Consider the following 23182-nt stretch of genomic DNA (forward strand, 5'->3'; position numbering starts at 1 on the left):
AGCGGCGGCGGCGCCGGGCGGAAGCGGACGGGCCTTGCCCTTCCTGCCCGGCGCTACGCGGCGTCTTCTTCCTCCTTCTCCTCCGCGGGTGCCGGCAGCTAGGCCGCGGGGGATCCTTTGCCCCACGGGCGGCAGGTGCGTGTCCCAGCAGGGCCTGGCGGTGGTCGGGGCGGCTTAGTCCCGACGGGGCTGGAGGGGAGGGTGAGGCGAGGCCCGGCCCGGCCCGGCCCGGCCCCGGGGCACGGCCGTTGGGACGCGCGTCCTGGGGGTGCCTGTTGCCCGCCTCATGGCGGAGCCGCCCTCTGGGCCACGTCTGGAGGGTCACGGCTTACGCCTGTGCCCCTTCTCGTGTTTTGTTTTGGTTTATTGTATTTTTTCCTCTCGGGTTTAAGTTGTGCTGTCACTTCTGGTGTCCGTATAATCGTGGAGTCGTAGAACGGTTCGGGTTGGAAGGGGTCTTAAAGACCATCTAGTTCCAACCCCCCTCCCGTGGGCAGGGACACCTCCCGCCAGACCAGGCTGCTCAAAGCCCCATCCAGCCTGGCCTTGAACACTTCCAGGGATGGGGCATCCACAGCTTCTCTGGGCACCTGCCTGTTAGTCAGGCCTTTGTGTCTTGTGTCAGTCTTACAGACACTGATTCGATTTAAATTCAAATAACAGTATCTAAAATCAGCTGTACAAAAGTCTCTGTGGGGGAAACAAGATTTGTCTTGAAGGGCTTGGCTGTGCCTTGGGCTGAAGGCTTGTGAGTGCCTTAAGTTTGGTTTTCCTGAGCCCCACACAGAGGAAAATTCTGCGTTTTGGTTTTGCAGGTTGAAGAGGTGTGGGAAAGCTCAGGTGGGTGATGGGAAGTGGGAAGTGTTGGCGTAACTACATGGGATTCTGTAGGTGCTTTTTCTGCTCTTTGCAGCTTGAATTTTAGATGTTATTTCTCCACTTAGTAGTCAGATGTGAAGGTTTATGGTTTTAGATGGTCTCAGTTACATATCTCTTCTTCTGATCCGTTTTTTGGGTTTTTTTTCAGTCACCCCCTGGGTGATCTGGTGTGTAGCTGCTGTGTATCTGTAATAGACTGGATCAAACTGTTCTGTCCCAGAGGTTTCTGCAAAGATTTTGTGAGTAGCAGCAAATGTGATTCTGTGTCAGTTGCTTTATGTCAGTAAAATACCTGCATGGGCTGGGAAAGGGGTAGAAAGTTCTGCAGGTGGGAGGGAAATGCATCGGGGAGCAGTCGGGATCCCTCAATAAGCAGAGTGCATTTTCCCCTGAAACAAGATGCATGTGTTACAATGAATAGATGCTTATAGTATTTAAAATAAATTAGCATGGCCTTTATTTTCTGTTATGTATTTTCGATCACTGTAGGATTACAGATAACACAAGCAGTAAATTAGGAGTCCAGTTCTTCCAGGGAATGAGTATGTCATAAAGTACCTTTCAGCTCTGTGCTTATTTGTGTTTTTCACCATGGCTTCTCCCTGTTTGTAGTTTCTGGGAGCTGCTGTTCCTCTGCCTGCCTTCAGACCCTCTCCTCCTAAGGTATTATTTCTTTTTTTTTTTTCCAGGTTAAACTATGTTTTTTCTAAATCAGTTAAAAGATGGGGGTGGCGGGGTGACTTTAGTGGTCTCCAGCTAGAAAATGCTTTTTTGCTTTTGGAGTGTTCAAGAGATTTCATCAACTTTGTTTAAAAAAAAAAAAGTTTCGTTAACTAAAGGAAGGAAATGTATGGCTTTGACAGCATCAGTTACAGGTCACTGCCCTCCAATTGCCCTTTGACAGCCCCAGTAATGCCGCTCAGCTGGATGGTGGGAAGTGGAGGAAGACCAGTGGCAACAGTGGCTTCAAGTGCTAAATCTAGGCATGACTGGCTACATCTCCAGGTTAACAATTCTGGGGCGTAAAGTGTTGTCAACGGCACATGCACTGCTCCAAAAAAGCTGAGAGGGGTTTATTTTTTATTTTTTTTTTCCATTTGATAAGGCTGTGGAAAATGGAAAATAAACATGAAAGCAGGTTTTCCCTTTTTACCCTTATTTTGGAGAAATCACTAGTCTCCTCAAAAGCCTATAGTTGGCAGAAAACTAACTTGATAAGAACCTTTAGTTTCTGATCTCCAGTAAAAAGCTCGGTGCTTTCAAAGTGCTGCTTCTAGGGAACCCTCTTGTTCTGTGTCCAAGCCCTGACAATCACAGTGAGTGCAGGGTCCAGAGCTGGGATGCTCTGGTGCTGCTGTGGTATTAGTAATATCTGATAACTGTATCAGAGTCTTGTATTTTTTTTGTTCCTTCTCGTACGTAACATGCTGTTTGCTAATGCTGGTGTTTAATAAATTTAATTCTGTAGGAGAACTGTATCTCTGATGCTGCCTTACATGGGTGCTGTCAGGATGTTGTGTTTGGAGTTTTTTTGTGGCTGTTACTTATCTCTGTTAGCATAATTATTATTTTTTCCCCACTTTTTAGTGATGGCAACCTACACTTGTATCACTTGCCGTGTGGCTTTCAAGGATGCTGACATTCAGCGTGCCCATTACAAAACTGACTGGCATAGATACAACCTGAAGCGTAAGGTTGCTGACATGCCTCCTGTCACTGCTGAGAATTTCCAAGAGAGAGTCCTAGCGCAGAGAGCAGTAGCAGAGGAGCAGAACAAAATCACTGCCACTTACTGCACAGTTTGCAGCAAGAGGTTCTCTACCTTCAATGCCTACGAGAATCACTTGAAGTCCAAGAAGCACCTGGAGTTGGAGAAGAAAGCTGTTCAAGCTGTCAGCAAGAAGGTGAAAATACTAAATGAAAAGAACCTGGAAAAGGGGCTGGCCCCGGAGAGTGTAAACAAAGATGAAATGAACGCAGCTATTCAGCAGGCCATCAGAGCTCAGCCATCTTCATCTCCAAAGAAGACACCTTTACCTCCTAGTAATGCAAGCGGCTCTCCAGGTTCAACAGGAAGCACCAGCTTATCACAGAGTAGAGAACGATCGGAAAAACCTCCACGGCTACAGTGGTTTGAACAGCAAGCCAAGAAGCTGGCCAAACAACAAGCAGAGGAAGAAGAGGATATGGAAGAAGGTAAGGCAGTAAACTTACTGACAAGAGATAGCTTGGGGTAAGGTACATTGTTGGTTTTGTGTAAAATCCTCCTTCTGTTTCTGCAGTAGTACAGCATTTTCCATCATGAAAGGTCTTCCTGTTGATTCAATTTTCAGGTTAACAGTGGAGTTAAGGTTGGCCCATGCTTGCAGTTAAGGACTCGGGGTTAATGTCTGAACTGCCAGCTGTGCAAGACGCTAATGCCTGTGAAGGTTCAATATAAACACTTACTAATATGAGCGTTATTTTCCACATGAAACTCCAGGGGAAGTTTCCTTTAAGGAAGGCTAACATAAAAGGTTACCCTAAAACTACTTCTGAAAAGTAGATGAGCAAAAATCCAATCATGACCATTTGCTTATTGTCCCCTCAATCACTTTACTGATCTGTTGAAGGGAGGTGGGGGTGGTTTTGTTTTTCTCTGCCCACCAAGATCAGAGGAGAAAGTTTGCTCCTTAACCTGACACTGTGTGGCATAGCTTCTCAGCATGTTGGCATCTACATTAAAACTGGTTTAAGGGTGGCCGCCCCAACTGCCTGTTCCTGATGCGTCACCCTTGCCGCTTGTGCGGGTACAGCTCATCATTGGAGGTTAGCCTGAAAAGTGGACAACTGAAAAGATCAGAGCTACAGAATTCCCAAAAAAGGGTTGTTCTTAACCTGGGTGCTTTCGGTGCTGTAGTTTACAGTGCAGCTCCAAAGGCATCTGTTGGAGCGATTGAATGGGGTGATTAAACTGCAGCAAGGGGACAGGTATGAATGAAGTGGGACCACTTCGTTACTGAACCCGTTGTGTCATGTTATTATGTCTGTTACAGCAGTTTTATGCTGGTGAAATTTCAGTTGCAATTCAGGGAACCTGTTCTATAGGAGAAGAAACGTACACCTCTGAACGTGTATCTTAACATCTAAAGAAGGAGCCGGCTTCCACCTGTTTTGTATTAATGTGTTAGTCATAAATTCTAATGCTAAAATCTCAGTAGGTTTCTGAATGTCAATTTCCCTTTTAAGTGTTTGTCTAGGAATGTTTCCTACAAGTCCTGTTAATTCAGTGTCAGGCTTTTAAAATCATTAAACTATATCCTACAGCAAATATCTCTAATTAGCAGACTACAACGCTGGGGAGCACCATGTTCCCTGTTCTCAAACACTCTGTGCTCATGGCAGTTGGAAGGGGACCAGTAGGAATAGAGTACTGGGAAGTGCTCACTGCCCCAGATCTGAGCTTCTTAAAAAAGATTTCTGGACTTGTCTAGCAGTACAATCAGATTGCTGGTTCGTCTGTCCATTAATGAGCTCTGCAGTAATCTTGCAAATGTGTAAAATTGTTAGTATATCTTGGTATATACTAATGTATAATGTAACATAGTATATCTGTGGCAGCTGGCTTTGGTCTTCTCTGTTGTTAAAGATGTATGTGTGAACAGGAGTGTGTTTTCACTCACTGCTGAGTCACTGCTGGAAGTGAGTATTTTCGTGATTCTGACGGAGTTGTATTGTTTTTAATGAACCATGCATGCATTCTTGTGCTGTGCTGAATTAAATTTAAGGCTTTGAAATGGCAATAAAGTGTTAATAGTTGAGAAAATGAAGGGGAAAAGAAATATTGGATCTGCCAACTTTTTTATGAGTAGACTTGAGATTTGCTGTGCATCTCACAAAGAAATGTGTTTTAGTGGCAATAGTATATTTTTACACCTTGAAGTGACTGTGTGGCACTTAGCTGCAAGAATGGAAAATGCAATATTTTCTATGATAACTTTTTCTAACTTAACGGGGACTTGTTTTGCTTTGGAGAAGTAATCATATAAATAATTTATTTTTCTTTTTAAAAGACTGGGAAGATATGGATTCCGATGAAGACATTGGCTCTGAAGAAGAGATGGAAAGTGTGGGAGAAGAAGAGGGGGAGCAGGCAGAAGCTGAAAGCACTCCTGCTGTTGGGGCCATACCAGTCACGGACTGCTTGTTCTGTCCCCACCATTCAAGATCTCTCACGAAAAATGTGGCCCATATGACAAAAGTTCACAGTTTCTTCATTCCAGACATAGAGTACCTTGTGGATCTCAGAGGACTAATCAAGTACCTGGGTATGCCTGTAAACATCCTCTGATTTTTTGATCAGGATAATTCTATACTCTTATTGCTTATTTTCACTGGTGTATGACTTAAAATGTTTTCGGGTTTTTTTTTTTTTGGTGTAAAATATGAGTGCTGTCTATTTCAGTATGTTGATCATGAACAGGACCACCGCCTTTCCAGGGAGAGTGAGAGAAAACCCCCCTGAGCAAACATGTGGTCATCTACCCTGTAGGTTTCATGTGGTTTTCTAATGTTGAGAAAGTTGTTCAGCTAATATGAAATTTAGGACAAAACTCTACTGCTAAAGTGTGTGTATGAACTGTGTTATCGTACTCGTAAGTCACAAGTATTTCCTTCATCAGGTTACAATATTTGTGAGAGAGCTATAACCTAGGAAAAAAAATTTATCTTCCTTGAATACTACAGATAATGATGAGACTAAAACAATTTTGGAGGTAGAAAGCTGTATTTGAAGTATGAAATTTGTTATTGAGAATACATAATGATCCATACCTTGTCATATGAAATCTTTAAATGCACAGACTTGGAGCCATATGGTCAAAGCATAGGAACAGCAGGGCTTTTCTGGAAATGAAGAGCTCAAGGCTCTGCTTTCAAGCTGGGAAGCCTACATCACAGAAATGTTAATTATTGACAAGGGAGGCTCTATTCAGACCAATAGGAGTGTCATTGTTTTCTACAGGAGAGAAAATTGGTGTTGGGAAAATCTGCATCTGGTGCAACGAAAAAGGGAAATCCTTCTACTCTACAGAAGCCGTACAGGCTCACATGAATGATAAAAGCCACTGCAAACTCTTCACAGATGGAGATGCTGCCCTGGAATTTGCAGACTTCTATGATTTCAGGTGAGGAGGCTTTTGTTTGAGTGGAGCACAGATGGGGACAGGCAAAAGGACAGTTAAATATTAAATCAGAAACTATTACCTGTTCTTAAAATTTAGTCCTGTTTCTGGTTCTGATGCGTATTTTGCGTAGCTGGTTCACTGCTTTTCTAGATAAGCATAACAACATGATTTGTTGTCCTCTGCTGTGACCAACAACACCAGTCCTACATGGAAATTTACTTTGAGTTCTGTTTTGTATGTTGCTGTTACTGAGTTTAGATTTCAGTGCATCAGTAAAGACCATAAAAGGGCGTAACTGCCTCTTCCATTACCTTTTAGGCAGATTGTAGGTTTAATACCTACTGTGGATCTTTTTTTTTTTTTTTTTTAAAGTAGCTGGAGTTAAACAGAAGTGCTCTGATTTAGAGACCTCCAGTTGAGATTTCTGTAACTTATCCTAAGCTGTGTTTATTTAGGTCAGAAATGCCTCCTGTTATGGTGACGTGGATTTAGAGGCGCTTCTTGGAGGGGTCGTTCAGTAGCTGTGCAGAGCTGGTGAGCTGCACAGTGGTGGCTTTTCACCATAAGTGGCTGTTAAGTGTGCAGCAGCAGAACCGTGGTGGGTTATAGAACTGGGTGGAGGAAGGGTGGCCCTTGTCTTCAACCTCTGTTCAGGGCAGGATGTTCCTGGGAAGAGCTCCCAAACCAAGGTAGGTGAAATGTGATGATGTTTGTGGCTTGCTGTAGCCGCACATGGCAGTTCTTCTGTGTAATGGGTCTGGATAACTGTGGCTGCTCACCATGTATAAACCATGTACTGCTGCTCTTCCACAGGAGCAGCTACCCCGATCACAAGGATGGGGAAGATGTGGAGGTGCCTGGAGAGCGCCCAGCAGAGAGAGAGTTGGATTATGATGATGACACCATGGAGCTGATCCTTCCTTCAGGTAGGCATAGGATTTGTGTTATGAGGAACTTACTCTGCCTTTCTCACAGCTGCAGCCATTACCTGCAGCATAGGTCATCGTTGTGTTTTTCCTTTGACAAGGGAGAAAGTGATTTTGCATCTTAGTGTCTTTGGAGTTTTGTCCTCACCTTCCATTATTTTCACTACCAAGTAGTTCGGCTTCTTCAGCATTAACATATATGTGGACTGGGGCGGGGGGTTCCTTTGCCCGCTCTACCTCTTCATTAACATGTGACTCTTGCGGTGTGCTCCAAGAGTTTCCATATCTTGTTTTAATGCAGCTTTGGTTATCTAGTGTAGTTTTTGCAGAGTCAGCTGGTAACTAATTTAGTAAACAACCTTACTCTTGCCTTGTATATTATTTGGCACGCTTGCTTGCAATTTTTTTGTTTTGGTGTTTTTTGAATGAGGGGACCTCGGCCCTTTCGTTCTGAAACGTGCTGCCAACTATGCAGTTACAGAAGATTTCCTGAATGTCAGCAAGTTATTTCCCTGGTAAGTAACCGGGGGAAGCTGGTTACTTGAAACAGCATTGCCTCTCTGCTCGTTCCCCTAATTAATTTTTTTTTTTCTGATAACTGCCTGGTTGTTATTTGAGCTTAGGCCCTCTTGAACAACAGCACTCTTTGGGTGTTTTTTTTATTCAAGGTAGAGTGCAGTACAGCAGCTCTTACAGGAGTTAACACCGAGTTCCTAATAGTGCTAAAGTTTTTAAGGTTCTGGGCCTTTTAAAAGCATTTCTTAGTGTAGGGATTTTCCACAGTTTTCACAATGTGCTTGAATACTGCATTTCAGAAGCTGCTTCATTATGCATAATAAGATATCCCTTCCTCTGAACAGGTGCAAGAGTGGGTCATCGTTCTTTAATGAGATACTACAAGCAACGATTTGGTCTGTCAAGAGCAGTGGCTGTTGCGAAAAATAAGAAAGCAGTGGGTCGGGTGTTGCAGCAGTACAGAGCTTTGGGCTGGACAGGTCAGACAGGTAAGTGACAGTCTGAGGTTTTTGCAGAGAAGGAGGCTCTAGGACGTCATCGCTCTACAATTAAATACGTTGAGTTTGTTTCACGTTTGTGGGGTTTTATGCAGTAGTTTGTCTTCAAGTTAGTTCCCTTTCATTCCTGACATCCAGGCAGAATAAGTAGTAGGAAATTGTTTGTGTCTAAAATCCAGTGCAGCTTCTGTGCAAGCCTTTCAGTTCATTAGCACGTGTGTTTGTGATATTTGCTGATTTCCTAAGGTTTGTTGGTTTCTAGGGTAATAATCCTTTCTCTGCCTGCCAAAACCACTACTCCCGCTATTCAATAATGTAACGTAAAACACTCTTTGATAGTTAGAATACTTTTTCAGTGGGGGAGCAGGGATCTATATCCACTTCTGAAATAAAAGAATGGCGCACTGGAATGCAAAACAACCTTTTCTCGTAATGGGTAATGGTGATGGGTGTTCATAGAGGGAACTGGCCTTTCCCAAGAGAAGAGTGAGAAGTGTCCCAGTATGTGAAGGAAAACGTACAGCTAACTGCCGATTTAAATGGACAATTAACTGATTTGCATATTAGTAGTAAGTGATCTTACAAACATTTTTCCCTCTTTCTCTTCCTCCTCTCTCCCTGAAGGGGCAGTCTTTGCTCAGCAGCGTGATATGCAGTACCTGCAGAGGATGAAGTCAAAGTGGATGCTCAAGACAGGAATGAGTAACAATGCTACAAAGCAGATGCATTTCCGGGCGCAAGTCAGATTTTGAGTTCCCAAGAGAGCTGCATGCAACTGGTTTTGGGAAGGGGGATTTAATGGTCTCTGGGTCGAAGATTCTGTTATTAAAATGGACTTGGTACCTATCAAATGAGGATGTGTATGCTGGTGTGCATTCCTGTCTGAGGAGAGCAGGGAGCTTGTCTCTTCCAGTGAAATAATGGTTGACCTAACTTAAAAAATAAAGTATCTTAAATGGAATGTGGCAAAGTAGTCATGGCTATGAATGAAGATGCATGCATAGTCTTGCTGCCCATCTCTGTGCGGTCCGTTTCGGTGGGGCAGTTGGCATTTTCATTTATCTGAATATCCTCAGTTTCCAATTCTGCAAAATGCATGTGGCCAAGAGGAGGTCCAAGATCTAAGAGCCTGAGATGGAATATATTGAAGGTGTTCACTTGTGATGCCAGGCATAAGTTAGCTGGGTGTTTTGGACTTCTAGCTGGCACTGTAGAGGTGAAAATGTGAGATCAGAGATTCTGGGAGGGTTAAGTGATAATTGTTTGAAGAATTGCACTGGTGTAAAACATAACTGCAGGATTAATATTGTCCTTGGAAGTTGACTGTACTTGTCAGCTGTGGGCTGGATTAATAATTTATAGTGCAAGTTTTTTATGTTGAATTTAATGAATTTTCATTACCTAAAAGCTGCTGAAAATTACCAAAACGTTTAGATGAATGTCAGTCAAAATATCTGATGATCTGTTAAAGATTTCCTGATTAGAACTCTGAAATCGCTATTGATGTCAGCTTTTGTTGTTCCCGTTGAGTACTGGTGTTTCGTATGATCTTCTTGGAGGAAAGTGACCCAAGACACGTATTGGTTAGAGTGGAGGCACGCTCTCCCACTTAAGCAGGTGAACCGTTACAGGCAGGTGTAGAGAAAACCTGCTTGTAAAAGAGCTGAGGCAGCAGCGCTAGTGTTGATCCTGGTAGTGTAGATGTTAAAAGCTTCCATGACCGTACCAGTTCTGACCGTCATGTGACGAGGTGGGCACTTAGACACAAAGGTGTAGCCTAGCTCATGAAGACCCGAGCTGTAGTGTGCTGGACACTGTGAGTGTATGCCACAGGAAAATTGCTATTTGTTTGCGTGTCTTTTCATTGTGAAGGCAGCTGCAGCTGGTTACAGTTAAGTTGCGCTTCTGCATTTTAGGATTACTCTGCATTCCCTGGTAGTGGCTTTCATTGGCATGATTTTAATACGTTTTCTTCCTCGCCTGTGAATAGTGTGTGCATAATATCACTGGCAATGGTAGGGGGAGTGTCAATTAACACTATATTTTGCCTTCTTAAAATAATCCACTAAAGTCTCCCTAAGAAGAAAGTTCAGAAAAAGTAGTACTGTTGGTATATTAGCACTTGAAAGAGTGGTATATTTATGTGACTCTTAGGAAAGTGATCATTTCACAATGGAGGTGCATGCTATGTATTTTTATTGTGTGGATTTGTCCATGGTGTTTTGGGTTTGGGCTTTTTTTCTTTTTTTAGTAAGTTATGCTGCCTTGGAAGTTTTTTGCTGTTCCTGGTTTTACTGAGAAGACAGAACTTGATCAGTACTGGAGGTTGGTAGATTTGACGCAGCATTTACTAAGTCAAGTGACTAATACATTAAAAATGGTACAGATCTGAGTTAAGGGAAAACTGAAGCAGAGAATTTTAATGAAAGGCTGTGTTTGCATCCAAAATCTTAAATTAAAATTGGGTAGAAAAATGAGTACCTCCTTTTTCCTGGCAAGGCAGAGTTACTGCCATTGTGTATCCATAGCTGCATCTAGCTCACATTTGAATTTATTCTAGAGAGTTTGCTCTGGATTGGGCTTTACTCTCAAAATTAGAAGTAAGAGATCTAGTCTCAGCTATGTGACTCAGGCTACGTGAATCTTAAGACATCGTATCCTTTATTACACTCGTAACCTGGCCCAACTTGCAGTTATGGTATGGATTTCTAGCACTGAGGGTGTATCATACATGTATTTGTCAAGCCTCAACATCTGGCAATTGGGAACTGCTCATATCCTTTTCTTTGAAGTTAGAGATTACTATCAAAGGGTCTTAGGCTTATGGACGACCTACATTGTCTTTACACATAGAGCTAAGTGAAATGCCACAAAAATGTAGAAATAGATGGGTTACACTTCTTAGGCAAAATCTTAACTTGAAGCCTCCTGAAATGGCTTTGAATACAAGTATGAGTCATCAGTGAGCGTCAGGGCAGTATTCAGTCTGGAGCTTTTGGAAAACGCTCATGGAATATCCAAAACTTACGTTAAGGACAGGACAATTATCCTGAAAGAGTCTTGGACATAACCTAGTACAGTTGCTAAAGTCTTAGAGGTAGATGTTAAAGGAATCTCGGCAGTGAAGGCAGAAATACAAGGAGATAATTGATAACTGACAAATGACTTTAGGGCTGTAAGGTTCAGGCTGAAGGTGCATGGGGTTTGCTGCTCTCCCCAATGTGAAAAGGCAACCAAAGAAACTCCTGTTCTCTGTGCAGACTTGCTCAAAGAAGCCTGCTGCTTATGCAAAGGTGGGGATTGCCTGAATTTCCTGAACAGCCTAGTTCAGAAAGAAATGCAAGTAACGAAAAATGAAAATTGGTAATGGTTTGTCAAGTCACAGGGAAGCTGAAGGAGGCAACTTGTGTAGCATGCATCTATGATTCTGTCCTCTGTGTCTTGCTGCAGTTTACTCAGAAGAAAATGGAGGAGAGTTATGGAAACCTACTCATATTTTAAAGGAAGAGTTTTAAATGTAAGCTGAAAACGGGTGTCTTGGAAAACCAGCAGAGGGCATAGGAAAGCTTTTCCCAGAATTGTGTTTACTATGAAAATAAATAAAGTCTAGTAAGAACACATTCATGCGGCGTACCCGTAGGGTGAAAAGGCCAAGCTCGCCACTAAGTGAGTTAAGATTAGTACTAGACTGGTGAGATGAATTGCTATTAGTGTCTCTGTGTAGGTCCAGGCAGAGCATTGCTAGCAAAGGGTAGCTAGAACAAGGATGTTCCACTGTGTTCAGTAACAGTGCTACACTCTGCACAGCTTGCAGGTAACTCTAGCTATGTCAAAGCATCTGAGAGTATTTTTATTAAACATACTTCAGTGTTACAATTCAGTCTTTTACCTCCCTAGCCTAAATCCTGAAGATGTACGAAGGATAGTGGAGGGCAGTTTTTTGTTTCCAATTCCAAATGATGATGGTTCCCATCAAGGAGCTATGTGTCCAGCTATGACCTAGCCTGCTCCCCTGCTCTGACCTTTCTGTCTCTTACAACCAGAATGAGAAAAAAGTTTAGAGGTAACCAAGTGGGTTTGAGACAGTCCCTGGATATAGTGGGTACTCCGGGGCAAGAATTTCCTGGTATGATTGTAATTCGGTGGACGTTCTACTCCCAGAAGAGGAGATGATTCCTTCTCAAGCTGGTGCATCCATAGTAGGAAAGGCTGGGAAGAAGCATAGAAAAAGTATACCCCTTTTGGACAGGGCTGGGGTTCTGCTCCCCTGTCAATCCAGTAATAGCTGAATGTTGAAGTGGTCCCGATGCTGCGTCAGACATTGCAGATGAATCAGCAGAATGAAAGAGTTGGCGAAGCTGGCAGAGTACATCTGCCATCTCCTTTTGGAAATAGTTCCTCTGTTTTGTACACTTAAGTTATCTAAAAGCAACCCAAGTGGTACTAGGAGGAAAAACATGTACCCATTGTGTGGAAGGGAGGGGCTAGGAAAGAGAGAAGCATATGGGATGTAGAGTGACAGAGACACAGGAGAGTCAGATATGTAAAACATCTTAACAGCTTATTACAGCGCAGTTGCATGTCAACAAGTAAAGATCTATTTAAAGTGAGCACTCCCTTTAATAGTGCATTATCGATCCCTAATTGGTTTCTACAGCGTAGAGGGGCTGAGATGTAAAGGAATTGGACCATTGCCCAGCTAACATTTGATGCTTGAGGAGCATCTGAGTGAGATTCTGTGCTACAACTTTTAAGAGTTATTTTTCATTTATCAAAACTGGGGCATCCTGTGCTAATGGGCTTCATCTGCTCAGGAGTTTGGTCATCTTCCTCCACACTATCTGCATAAAGCTACTGGTGGAAAACTGCACTTCAGAGACACAAGTGGGTTTATACTATTATGTTCTGTAACAGACAAGAGATTGAAGAGAAAATTTAGGGCACGCCTGACTGAAAACTAAAAATATATCTTAAAAGCTTTGAATCTTAGTGGTCAGTTGCTTTAGTCCAGCTGCCTACAATACTGCAGCTGGAGAATGGCAGTCACCACACTGTCATTAAGTCCTGAATCCTCAGCAGTCGGCAGCGCCTGGATAGTTGAGAAGACCAACTGATGGCCCTTCGTGTGTCAGAGCAAGCCAAACTATCTCTTCTCAGGAACCTGACACAGAGGAAATGTCTGTTGTCTCTCCCACTACATCCCAAACTACCCTGCCTGAGTGAGGTGCAGCAGCCGGGCACTTCAGGAGCAATACGAGCAGTAACAGGAGACCTGTAACCCCCTTTGTGTTAAGGATTTCTGCACAGGTCTCAGGAACCAGATTAAAAGCAGAGTAATAAATACTAGCTGAGCCAGGAAGGGAGTCTGAATCACTATCCTCTAAAAGTAATCGGCGCTTCCCAGTGAAAACTTATGTGACTCTTCCCAAAAGCAAAAAGAGATCATTAAACAGGTTTTTAAATAATGACATTGCCAAACAAACATTTATGTCTTTGTACCTCAGGAAGAAGGGTGGTCTAACACGGAGATGTATTTTCTATCATTCATTACACTAGTTGTGTTGGAGTCTTACTTGCTTCCCACTTTATTGGATTTATTTTTCCAACTTTTTTCTTTGCCCAGAATTTACAGTGGTAAATTCCATAACCTTGGGTATGGCAGTTAGAGGTTTTGCTTCTTCTGCGTCACGTGTTAATAGGCAAAAGTGAACCTGAACCAGGGCTTGGAAGAAGTGCTTAATCACATCATCAGATGACCTTGTATCTTCACGTTCCTTTCTTGAAGGATCTTCAGGAAACAGGTCTGGGGAGGAACTACTGACAGTCAATAACTCGAATAACAGAATTAGCAGCAGCAAATGCTGTTGGTTAAAGGGCTGGGGGCAGGTGGCGGGGGCGCGGGAAGTAAACCTTTACACTTCTTATGAGCTCTAGAGGCCACAAAGAATAACATAATGTTTTTTACAAAATGAAATTTGTAGCTAGATACATTTCTCCTTGGAACACTTCTTTCTTTGTCCTGCCAGATCAATGAGAACTTTGTTTATTATTATTATTTAGTAATTAAAGCATGCCTGGAAGATCCAGATAAAGGTTTACAAAACTAAGTGGCTCATTAAATAGTCACCAGACCAATGGAAGGTGCATTTCTACAACAAAGGGGTAAACCAGCACCTCAGATGTGTAAGAAGAGCGCTGCAGGACAGGCCAGCACTCAGCGCTGGGGACGTTTTCCAGCAAGCTGGGAAGGAAAAAGGAGCCTTCCTGAGCATGCACCCGGTGGCACATGGGCTGCAGTGCTCCAGGGGATTCTGCCTCTGCAGCACGCTCTTGTCAGGCTCAGCAACACGCACAGGTGCAGCCCCAAATACCAGCTGAGGCCCGAGTGTGGTGTCCTTGTCTCAGTTTCCTCTGTTATTTGTGGTTCTTTTAAGCTAGAAGAGGGGGAGTGCTTGTAAACCTCAAGGCCAGTTTGCCTTACATCGCTCCACCTCAACCAAATCCCACCGCACAAAAACGATTTTACATTTCCTATCCCTGCCAACGCCTGTTAATGATTTGGCAAGGTTTATACCGTCATCTATAGATATGTTGGCTTCTTTTTTTTTCTTTTTTTTTTTTCTGGCTTGGGTAGCTTTCCATCCTTAAATTTTCCCTCTTTACAGACGTGAAAGCAATCTGGCTTTCTCTGGGCAAGATCTGTCTTTGGTCTCGCACAATTCTGCTGCACTAACCACCACTAACGCTTTGAAAGGTAGGGCAACTATATGTTTACTTACATTATACGCACTGAAAGTCTTGATAAAATATTCAGTGAAGTGTTCCAAAATCCAGATATTTTCTGACTTCTTTCATAGGTGCAGTCATACCTAGCCTACTTAATTACTTGCAATCATGGTGTTTCAATAAATCCTGCCCTTCAAGTTGCCATATTTTAACTAAACTATACTGGTGAAGTGCATCCTTTCAAAATACAGCAGATGAAGAATTGTTGCAAGGTGTTTTTTCCACTAAGTGTTAAGCAATACCAACTGAAATTACCTTTAACTGCCCATAGACCAAGGATAAACCTGGAATGTTGGCTTTATTCAAATGATGTATGGTAAGTGCCTGGTAAATGGCATTGTCTTTCTTCATCTTTAACATAGGACACTTGCCAGCTGCATCTGCTTTTCTACCACTAGAAGGTTCATTGTCCCACAGAGAAGAGAATAGCGGCCTGTAAGGTGCAGAGCTCTATCCGTCATCCTCGAGTGCTTTAGAGGCTGGCTGACCGGTGTCGGTAGAAGCCCCGTAGTTCATTGTACAGTCTATTTTTGTTTGCTTGCTTGTCTGCTTAGCTCAGCCCTGCCTGCCCTAGCTGCGTGAGAGAGAACAAGTTAACGCCTAAGTTTGTCCTTGACTCTTCCAACACCTAAGTCACCATGGTTCATCCTGCAATGCGGTTCCTGACAGAAAACCAGCATTTTATAGGAGAGGGGAGGAGCAGTACAGTCATGGCTTGGTCCCATAGCCATTTACAGGGCACAGAGAAAGGATTAGGTGGCTCAGCTGTGGCCACAAAACTCTCTAGCAAGGAGCTGCCAAGAACTAATCAACAGGACCCAATGCAATGTCTCACCTTGCCCCAGGGTCTGGGCACCTATCTGCGGTTGTAATCTGAAGCAGAGGCTCCTCTCCTGAGAGCAGGTGCTTTTCAGATAACTGACCAGGACCGATTTGAACATTTAAGTGCTTGCAGGAGGGTGCCTACTTCTGAATTAATAGGCCGGCTGTTCAAATTCTTTGTTACGAGGCAGCTAAATATAGAAATCGGACAGATGCCTTTGAAGTTTTATTTTAAATGACTCGGTCTTTTGGCCCCACAAATCATCCATTTTTTTCTGTACTGTGGCATGTCTCCAATAAGCCATCCCAGTACAGCCATTAAGAATAGCTGAGGTACTTTGGGCGGGATTACAGCCAAAGCCGTACGTGCGTACCTAAGTTACTCAGGATCCTGTATACAGGAAATTGGTGCCAGAAACTGCTGTCAGCCTGCCTCAAACATTTATCATGTCTCAACGGCAAGATCACCCGGACTTAGGAGCTCACCAAGCATTGAATAGTTTGGGAATCCACCTGTTCTTACCGATGGCTAGGTAGCCTTGCACTGTGCGCTTGTTTTGCTGCTGCTCATATCTCCTTGTCTCAAGGGCATCTCAAGCTGGCTAGTGGCTCCCGGAGCTCGGTAGAGTACCCCCAGGTCTACGCTTTGTTCCTTGACACCAGCCCTGCTAAGAGTTGGAACTCCAAGTAAAGTAAAAGAAGCCCCTTGATAACTCTAGCAGACAACCAAAGGAAATCTAATAGCAAAATAATTTTTTACACGTTTTTCTTCCTGCAGTTTGTGTCAGCAGGAGCGGATCGCGGCTCCCATTCTCGCATGCTCGCTTAAGCGAGGCTTTCCAGCATGCAGGCTCTTGAACTTCCAAGCCCATTTATATGCCTGTCCGTGACAGCTGCAGCTATTAAGAGCAAATCGCTCAAGCAGAGAGAATAAATAAATCCTCTGTTATTCTGTATAATATTTTACTGGCTCATTGATTGTGAGGAAATAATCCCGTTTTGACTGGCTGGCTTGTTTGATGTCCAGTGGCAAGTGCAAGAAATCACCATGCCTGGGACTGAAGGTCATACAAATGCATTAGGTCGTGTGGCAGGAGCTTGACTGTGCCCCACCTGCCCATATGGTCAGTGGCTCTTGTGAACAGTTTTCCTGTAGGTCTTTCAAAGCTTCACACAAACAAATATCATAAGAAGATTAAAAGGCAAAGGTTGCCTTCGTATACTTGATCAGACCCCGCGCTGTGTTTTTGTGGCTTAAATGTGGCTTAAAAGCCACATTACAAGAGCAGTTTATGGGCTTTCCTCCCTCATCAGCATTCCATTCTTGCTGAGACCTTGCCCCTTTAATAAATCTTCTCAGGGTTTTATTGTGCACCAGTTACACCTGGGGTGCTCCCGAGGTCTGCATGACCAAAGCATTCATTCCTCTTGGCGACTATCTCAAAGGGAATCTCTTGAGGATATTCTCAGGAATACACACGTCTTTATCTCCCCTGTTTTAATTCATTCATTGCCTAACAGCACCTCTCAAGGTTATCGGAGCGAAAAATGAAATCTGCAAGCACAGCTTAAAGGGTTTGGACAAAAAGAAAAAAGTAGCATGATAAGGGGAGGAGATTTTCTGCAGTCCAAGACCCCTGCGTACCGAACGTGTAAAGGTTTGCAGCCTGCAAGAGAAGAGTCCTAATGGATCTTTAGAGGATAATATTTACAAAGTAGGTGCTTAATGTTCTGAGAGTCTGTTGAAGATGCAGGTGAGCTATTCCTATAAACTAACCAAAAGCTTCAGAAAAATATGAACCGTAGCCACTTCAGCATTTTCCAGCTATGGAATTGGTGACTGGTTCTCCGGTAGATGTAATTTATTTGATTTAGTTCCTTTTTAACTTCGTTGCTTCTCTTATTTCTGAGTCATCATGTACCTGGGGCTTTTGCTTTTTTTCTCAGTACCGTGCTATGACTAGCTATTTTATGGAGCCGTTGAAGACTAAACTGGAATTCCTTCATTAATACAACAGCATCAATTTGTGAACGAGTACCCAGCAGGTTTCAAAAGACTGTCTTCCTCCTTGGCCAAGGTGATGATATTGCAAAAAGCCTCAGCAATCTTGCACGCCTGTTCGTCTTCCTGTCTGACGTGCCCTTGCTGGAGTACAGCTACAGATCAAGGTTACAGCAAGCAAGAGGTAAATGTAGCCAGAGAGAAGGAAAAATAAATCTTGCAGTAGGGACCAAGGTCTCTCCTACAGCTGGAGGGCCGCAAAACACTGGGATGTTCTCCCCAAAAGCTCAGCTCTTTGGAAGGGCTCCGACCCCAGCTGATCTTTGAGGTCAGCGTAACATAATTTGTATTATTTACAAACAAGATTTTAGTTGCTCAGTACCTTTGGTTAACATGGGGCATGCCGTCACCTGATTGCTTTCCTCTTCCTGCTGTCTGTTCTCTGCATAAGTCCTGTATTTGGAGACTAAAATACAGAGAAACGCTGCTGATTCAGTTGTTGGATCAGTCCCTCGGGCGGCAATCGCCAAGCTTACTTCCAACAATGTCTCCGATCCATTCGGTTACGGAAGATACTCCTCTTTGCAAGGACCCAGTACATTCAGAACGGCTTCAAAAGGGACAAAGAATGGCTTGCTTTTTCTATATGAGTTCTGCGCCTCACTTGGAGACAGAATTTGCTTTCTCACATCCAAAAATTTGTTACAGTTTTGACCAGAGGCACACCAGCCTCACAGAAAATGCCAACTTCTGTCCACATCCAGTAGCAAACACAGAAGTTGCCTTGAAGTTAAATATAGCTCACACTAGCAACAAGAGGATAGGGCAGACTCTTCCTCTTTTGCGATGGTGGTCTGTAGTGCAGCTAGTAAAAAGCAAAAACGTTTCTGTCACAGGGATAAGTTGTCTCCAGAAGTCAACCACCACAAAGGGAAGCGCAGCCAGCTGGCTGGAAGCAGCTCAGTCCGGCTTATTGGGAGTCTGTGAGCTTCTGTGCTGTACCTCGAGGGCTTCCACCAAAATCCAGCTTCTGTCACAGCTGCAGAGTGTCTGCGTGAGAGGGAAACTACTCTCTCCTGCAGCTCGCAGGAAAGCCTGGTGCATCTTGCGAAGCTAATGGGCTCGCGTTAAGAAATCCCACCTCTGCTTCCGACCCAGGCACGTGCATTGCACACGCAGTGGCAGAATCCAGTGGAGACAGCTGCCTAATGCTGGGGCTCTTGGGTCTCAGTTCTTTGTGCTGAAAGCGGAGAGTAAAAGATATGATTTTCCTGAACCTGTGCTTGAAAACAGCACTGAAGCATGAGCAGACGTTTTGACAAGGGAGAATTTGTCCTGAGAGCCCTGAGGTAAGCAGGTAAAAAGAGGGAATGGGGCAAAACGTACAAGGAAAGACACGTGGCTGGAAAAAAACTACTGTGAACTGCAATAAACACCACCCCACCCTTATTCATCCCACATGACTGCGTTTCTGCCTGGCAGAGAGACACGGCCAGGACTTCGGGCCAGTCATACTGCCCATTTCAGCTGACATAGCGACGCCACTCTGGACACACGAGTGCTCGACTCACAGGCCACTCTTTTTGCCACTATTCAGTCAGCATGAAGATGGGTGTTTCAGAAAACACGGACACCTGTGGTGATGCCATCCTGGCAAAGGATGCCAGCAGGACTCTTGAGGGAGTCTCAGAGAGTCTCCCCTCTGCTTTCACCAGGCTGTTTGCCCTGGAACTACTTCCAGCTTGCCCTCGTACGGGGGATGAGTTGGGCAGATGGCACACGGGGGCAAGTGGATGAAGAGATTCACATTTGTTAGGAGCAGCCTCATTACGTTCCCCTGCGCTGGTACTGCGCGCAAGCCGTATGCTTCTAATGTTAGCTCAGGCGCCATGTGGGTGGGAAGCGTTGAGGCTTCCTGCACGGAGCCGTAGCTGGAGGAGCGTGCCGAGGCGGCTCACACGCTCCCTCTGGCACTCGCCCGTGTGAGGAAGGGTCCCAGAGCGCGGTTGCAGCCGTGCAGCTGCGCTCCCCGCTGCCGCCTCCCCCAGCTCTCCACATAGTTCCACGCGCAGGGGCTCCATCTGCCCCACTCCGCTTCTCCTCCTGCGGCTTGTCCACAGCCACGCTTAGGCTCTAGCCGAGCGTCAAGCCCCGAGGATTTTCAGCCAAAAGAAAACCGGGTCAGCCTTTGCATTCCAAGCAGAGCTGTGAATTTCTTCACGGCTCTTTCTTCTTATTGCTTCAAGGTCGGAGAAATAACCAACTGGACCTGATGGGCCAAAGCCAGTAGCCGTAAACCCTGTGTAATCGTAAAGGAATATAGCCTCTCTATCCAGCGCGCCTTCCCCAGCCTCCCAGCCAAACTGCGGCAGCTTTTAGATTTGTCGCCTGCACGCAAATGCCCTTTTTTTTCCTTTTTATCTCCTTTCAGTACTGTCATCTTGTATGATTAAATAGGAGTCAATAGCGTCACAGTATGAGATGTAGATGGCTCAGTAGTATAGCGTATGCTGATTCACCTAGGCTTGCTTTTTATTTGGCTTCTAAAGGCAGAAGCCCAGCTCATCAGCATACAGAGCTTTATTAACCATGTTCATGAGCTGAAGTTTTTATCTCACTTGGAACCACATTCTTGAAGTGATAATGAACTTGAAAATGTTCGTATTGAGAAGATAGCCCTGTAAATCAAAACCTTTTTGGCATATTATTAGCGTGGTTAAACAAGCTTAAAGCAGTTAATGACCGAATGGAACAGAGCAGCATGCGGAACACCAAGAGTGACGCTGATCCAGCTGATCAGCCTGAATTATCTGTGAATGGGAATTGTGCTAAATACCTTATCACAGTAGGCACAATGTTGTGGACTCAGTGTTCCCTTTTGCCAGTGCCATTTCATAGATGCTGTACTTGCGATACTTGAGAGCATCTTCCATTATCTGGGCAGATAAGCAGGCTCCATGCTCAGCCGTAGAGCTTTGTCCACTACCTTAACTTTTCCTCTGCATCATTTCCAGAGGTGTAAGACAGTATGGGGACTCTTTTTGGGGAGGGGAAGCCAAGAGGTCCTGGAGAAATGGCTCCATGCAGCCTAGGGTCTGGTTATCCCTAGGGTCTACAGGAAATCCCCTCAACCCCACTGAAAAGCCTTCTCCTCTGAGATCCGGGCTGAAGTCAAGAACAAAAGCCCAAGATATTTTGCAGCATTTTGGCAGCATTTTGCTTACTGATGGCTGCTTTTGGCAAGCAAACACCCCTGGGAGAGTGACAGATAATGCAGAACGGCAAGAGACATGATCATTGATCAACGGGACAAAAATTAATATGTTAATCAGAAGAGTCAGCCTCACATACTGAATTACATGTGGCATATATTTCTGTGGAAAGTCTGTTCTTTACAAGCCCACAGGCTTAATATGCAATTGCAGCAGTGCCAAGGCAAGGGAGAGGAATATTAATTTTCTTACTACAGTCTACTTTAAAGTGCATTGGTACTGCGGCTTCAACGATGAGTCCAAACTTCAGGTTTTGATTATTTTCCTTTTTAACGGGAAGAACTCCACGCTCTTGTCTTAATGGACTAATCCGTCCCATTGGACTTCATATTCTTTAAAATACATAACTGCAGCACTGGAAGAGGTTTAGTCCTTTCAGAAGAGGATACAAAAGATTGCCTTCATCTTGCTCACCTTGCTGTAGTGACTAATAGAAGTCAGTCGACATTGCACAGATCGATGATGCAGCTGGTGCAGTTCCCTGACTTGGTGGCAGTTGGTTCTAGGTGCATGGTGGCAATAGCAGCTCTCTACCACCTTCTCCACTCTCTCCAAATCCTTTTTTTTTCCCCTTCTTTTTGTTAAATTTGGAGAAAAGGGAAATACGGCAGAAAAGTTTAAAAAAACCTTTAAAATATTTTCATGCATGGTTGGATTAACTTCTTTCCTTTTACATGGCACTGAAAAAAAGCCATGAAGAACAGAGGAGGCCCCAGTGTCACAGAAGTAAGTTTTCACAGGAATCATAAGTCTTATCTCAATCCCCGCTGCCTGGAATACCAAACCCTCCCCTACAGCAAAAGGAGGCAAATCCAACCCTCCCCTTCTTCCTCCAGTAGGGACCTCTAGGATGTATACATAAATACAATAGGATTGCATTTTTAAGCTTCTCTGCAAAGAAGGGAGCAAGAGCTTTTATTAACTATCCCTCTCTCCCTACTGCCCAAAGATACTGAGGATCTCCTGGACCTGAAGCCGTCCATGGATCTTCAGCTTTAAGGAGCAGCCCCCACTCTTTTCCCTCCCTACCGCTATAATCCCCCCCAGAGCTGTAACAGCTGAATACATTGTTTTTGCCAGCTTTCCTCCTCAGTCCTCAAGTTTCTAACTGTAAATGTCAATTGTTTCTAGGGCAAGGCCAGACTCCACAAGATGTTGAAGGAGAGAACAGAATTAGTGGAAAACCTTTTAAAAGCCTCAAGGCTTTAAACTGTGGCAGCAGCGCTCCATGGGTTCCACAAACAGCCTGAGGAGGAGTTTGTATAAGCAGCATGGAATCTTTGTATATAGCCTTGATTGTCTTTTCCTCCTAGGTCTCCTGCTTGTGTTCTTACCCTACTCCAAAATAAGTATGACACACGGGCTCCTCCCCAGCTCTCAACTCACACAGTGCTCTGCTGCTGCACTTGTACTGAAGACCATTTTCTTTTCTGCAACAGCTGCGCAGTTTCTCCTTCACATCAGTTCTTCCTCCACATCTGTTTGGTAACTGCAGAGTAAGCAGATGAAATCCTGGGGGTACCCTTTTGATTGAGTGGGGTGCTAAGTTTAGCTTCTTAAAAGCCTACCCAGCATACCAAGTTGCACATTGTTGTTATTTATATTGTCAATACCCATCATGAAGTTGGGAAGACGGTGGTCAAATGCCTGTATTTTGGAAAACTCAAGGGTACTAAAATCTAAGTAGCTTACTATAAATAATTTTTTATTTCCCTTCTGTTTTTTCCAGTTCAGGCTGAAAATGAGCTATTCGGCTAATGCTGACCTCGCCAGACTCTCAGCCTTCCTTCCCTAGTGTCCTGCATGCCTTGAGTATCACTAGGCTCCAGTCATCTTTGGCTTCAGTTTCTTAAGTGCACTTCCTTCATACACTTCTCTTGTTATCTTTTCAAGAAAGTGGGTTCCCCTGAATCTGCTTACCACAGACTTTCCTTTGTCCAGCCCAGTAGTTAAATCTCTGTCTTATGAGCGCTTTCAGTTCATATCTCCAGGGATGTAAGACCATGAAAATAAATCTATTTTTGAAGGTTTCTAAGGCTAGGTTTCTAAGGACAACTGCTTGTACTCACTACAGTTTTCTTCTACTCCTCCACAGCTGTGCTGGTCCCTGTTGTGTCCTGTTTTAGTGTCCTGCTCCCTAAGGCAAGGACAGTCTTTTAGTTCACACCTTGTAATGCAGGTCAGAGACCTGAAATTCTGGTTCCTCCTTCCCCTTCTCAGTACCTTGCATCAGCGTCCAATATCTGTCTTAGAAGCAGCTGAATAATGATGATTGTCTTATAGGCAGGTGACTCGGGTGTCACATCCTCCCTTGTCT

The 23182-nt window shown here is 44.1% G+C and overlaps 1 protein-coding gene across 2 annotated transcripts; it reads left to right on the plus strand.

Moving 5' to 3' along the window:
* The first annotated feature begins 4 nt into the window (after positions 1-4).
* Positions 5-9481, plus strand: ZNF622 (zinc finger protein 622). Of its 2 annotated transcripts, none has more exons than XR_012585653.1 (9): positions 5-135; positions 1028-1118; positions 1492-1542; positions 2467-3075; positions 4932-5186; positions 5882-6044; positions 6858-7485; positions 7831-7974; positions 8608-8942. XR_012585653.1 is itself a non-coding variant. In XM_074576170.1 (9 exons), the coding sequence occupies exons 4-9, from the start codon at positions 2469-2471 to the stop codon at positions 8733-8735; spliced, it is 1410 nt and encodes a 469-aa protein (XP_074432271.1). In that variant the 5' UTR covers positions 5-135; positions 1028-1118; positions 1492-1542; positions 2467-2468; the 3' UTR covers positions 8736-9481. The 2 variants fall into 2 exon arrangements, 1 of the variants encoding a protein (XP_074432271.1); XM_074576170.1 differs by having other exon boundaries at positions 6858-6970; positions 8608-9481.
* The last annotated feature ends 13701 nt before the right edge of the window (positions 9482-23182 follow it).

The sequence above is a fragment of the Larus michahellis genome, chromosome 2, assembly GCF_964199755.1.
Source record: "Larus michahellis chromosome 2, bLarMic1.1, whole genome shotgun sequence".
Lineage (NCBI taxonomy): Eukaryota > Metazoa > Chordata > Aves > Charadriiformes > Laridae > Larus > Larus michahellis.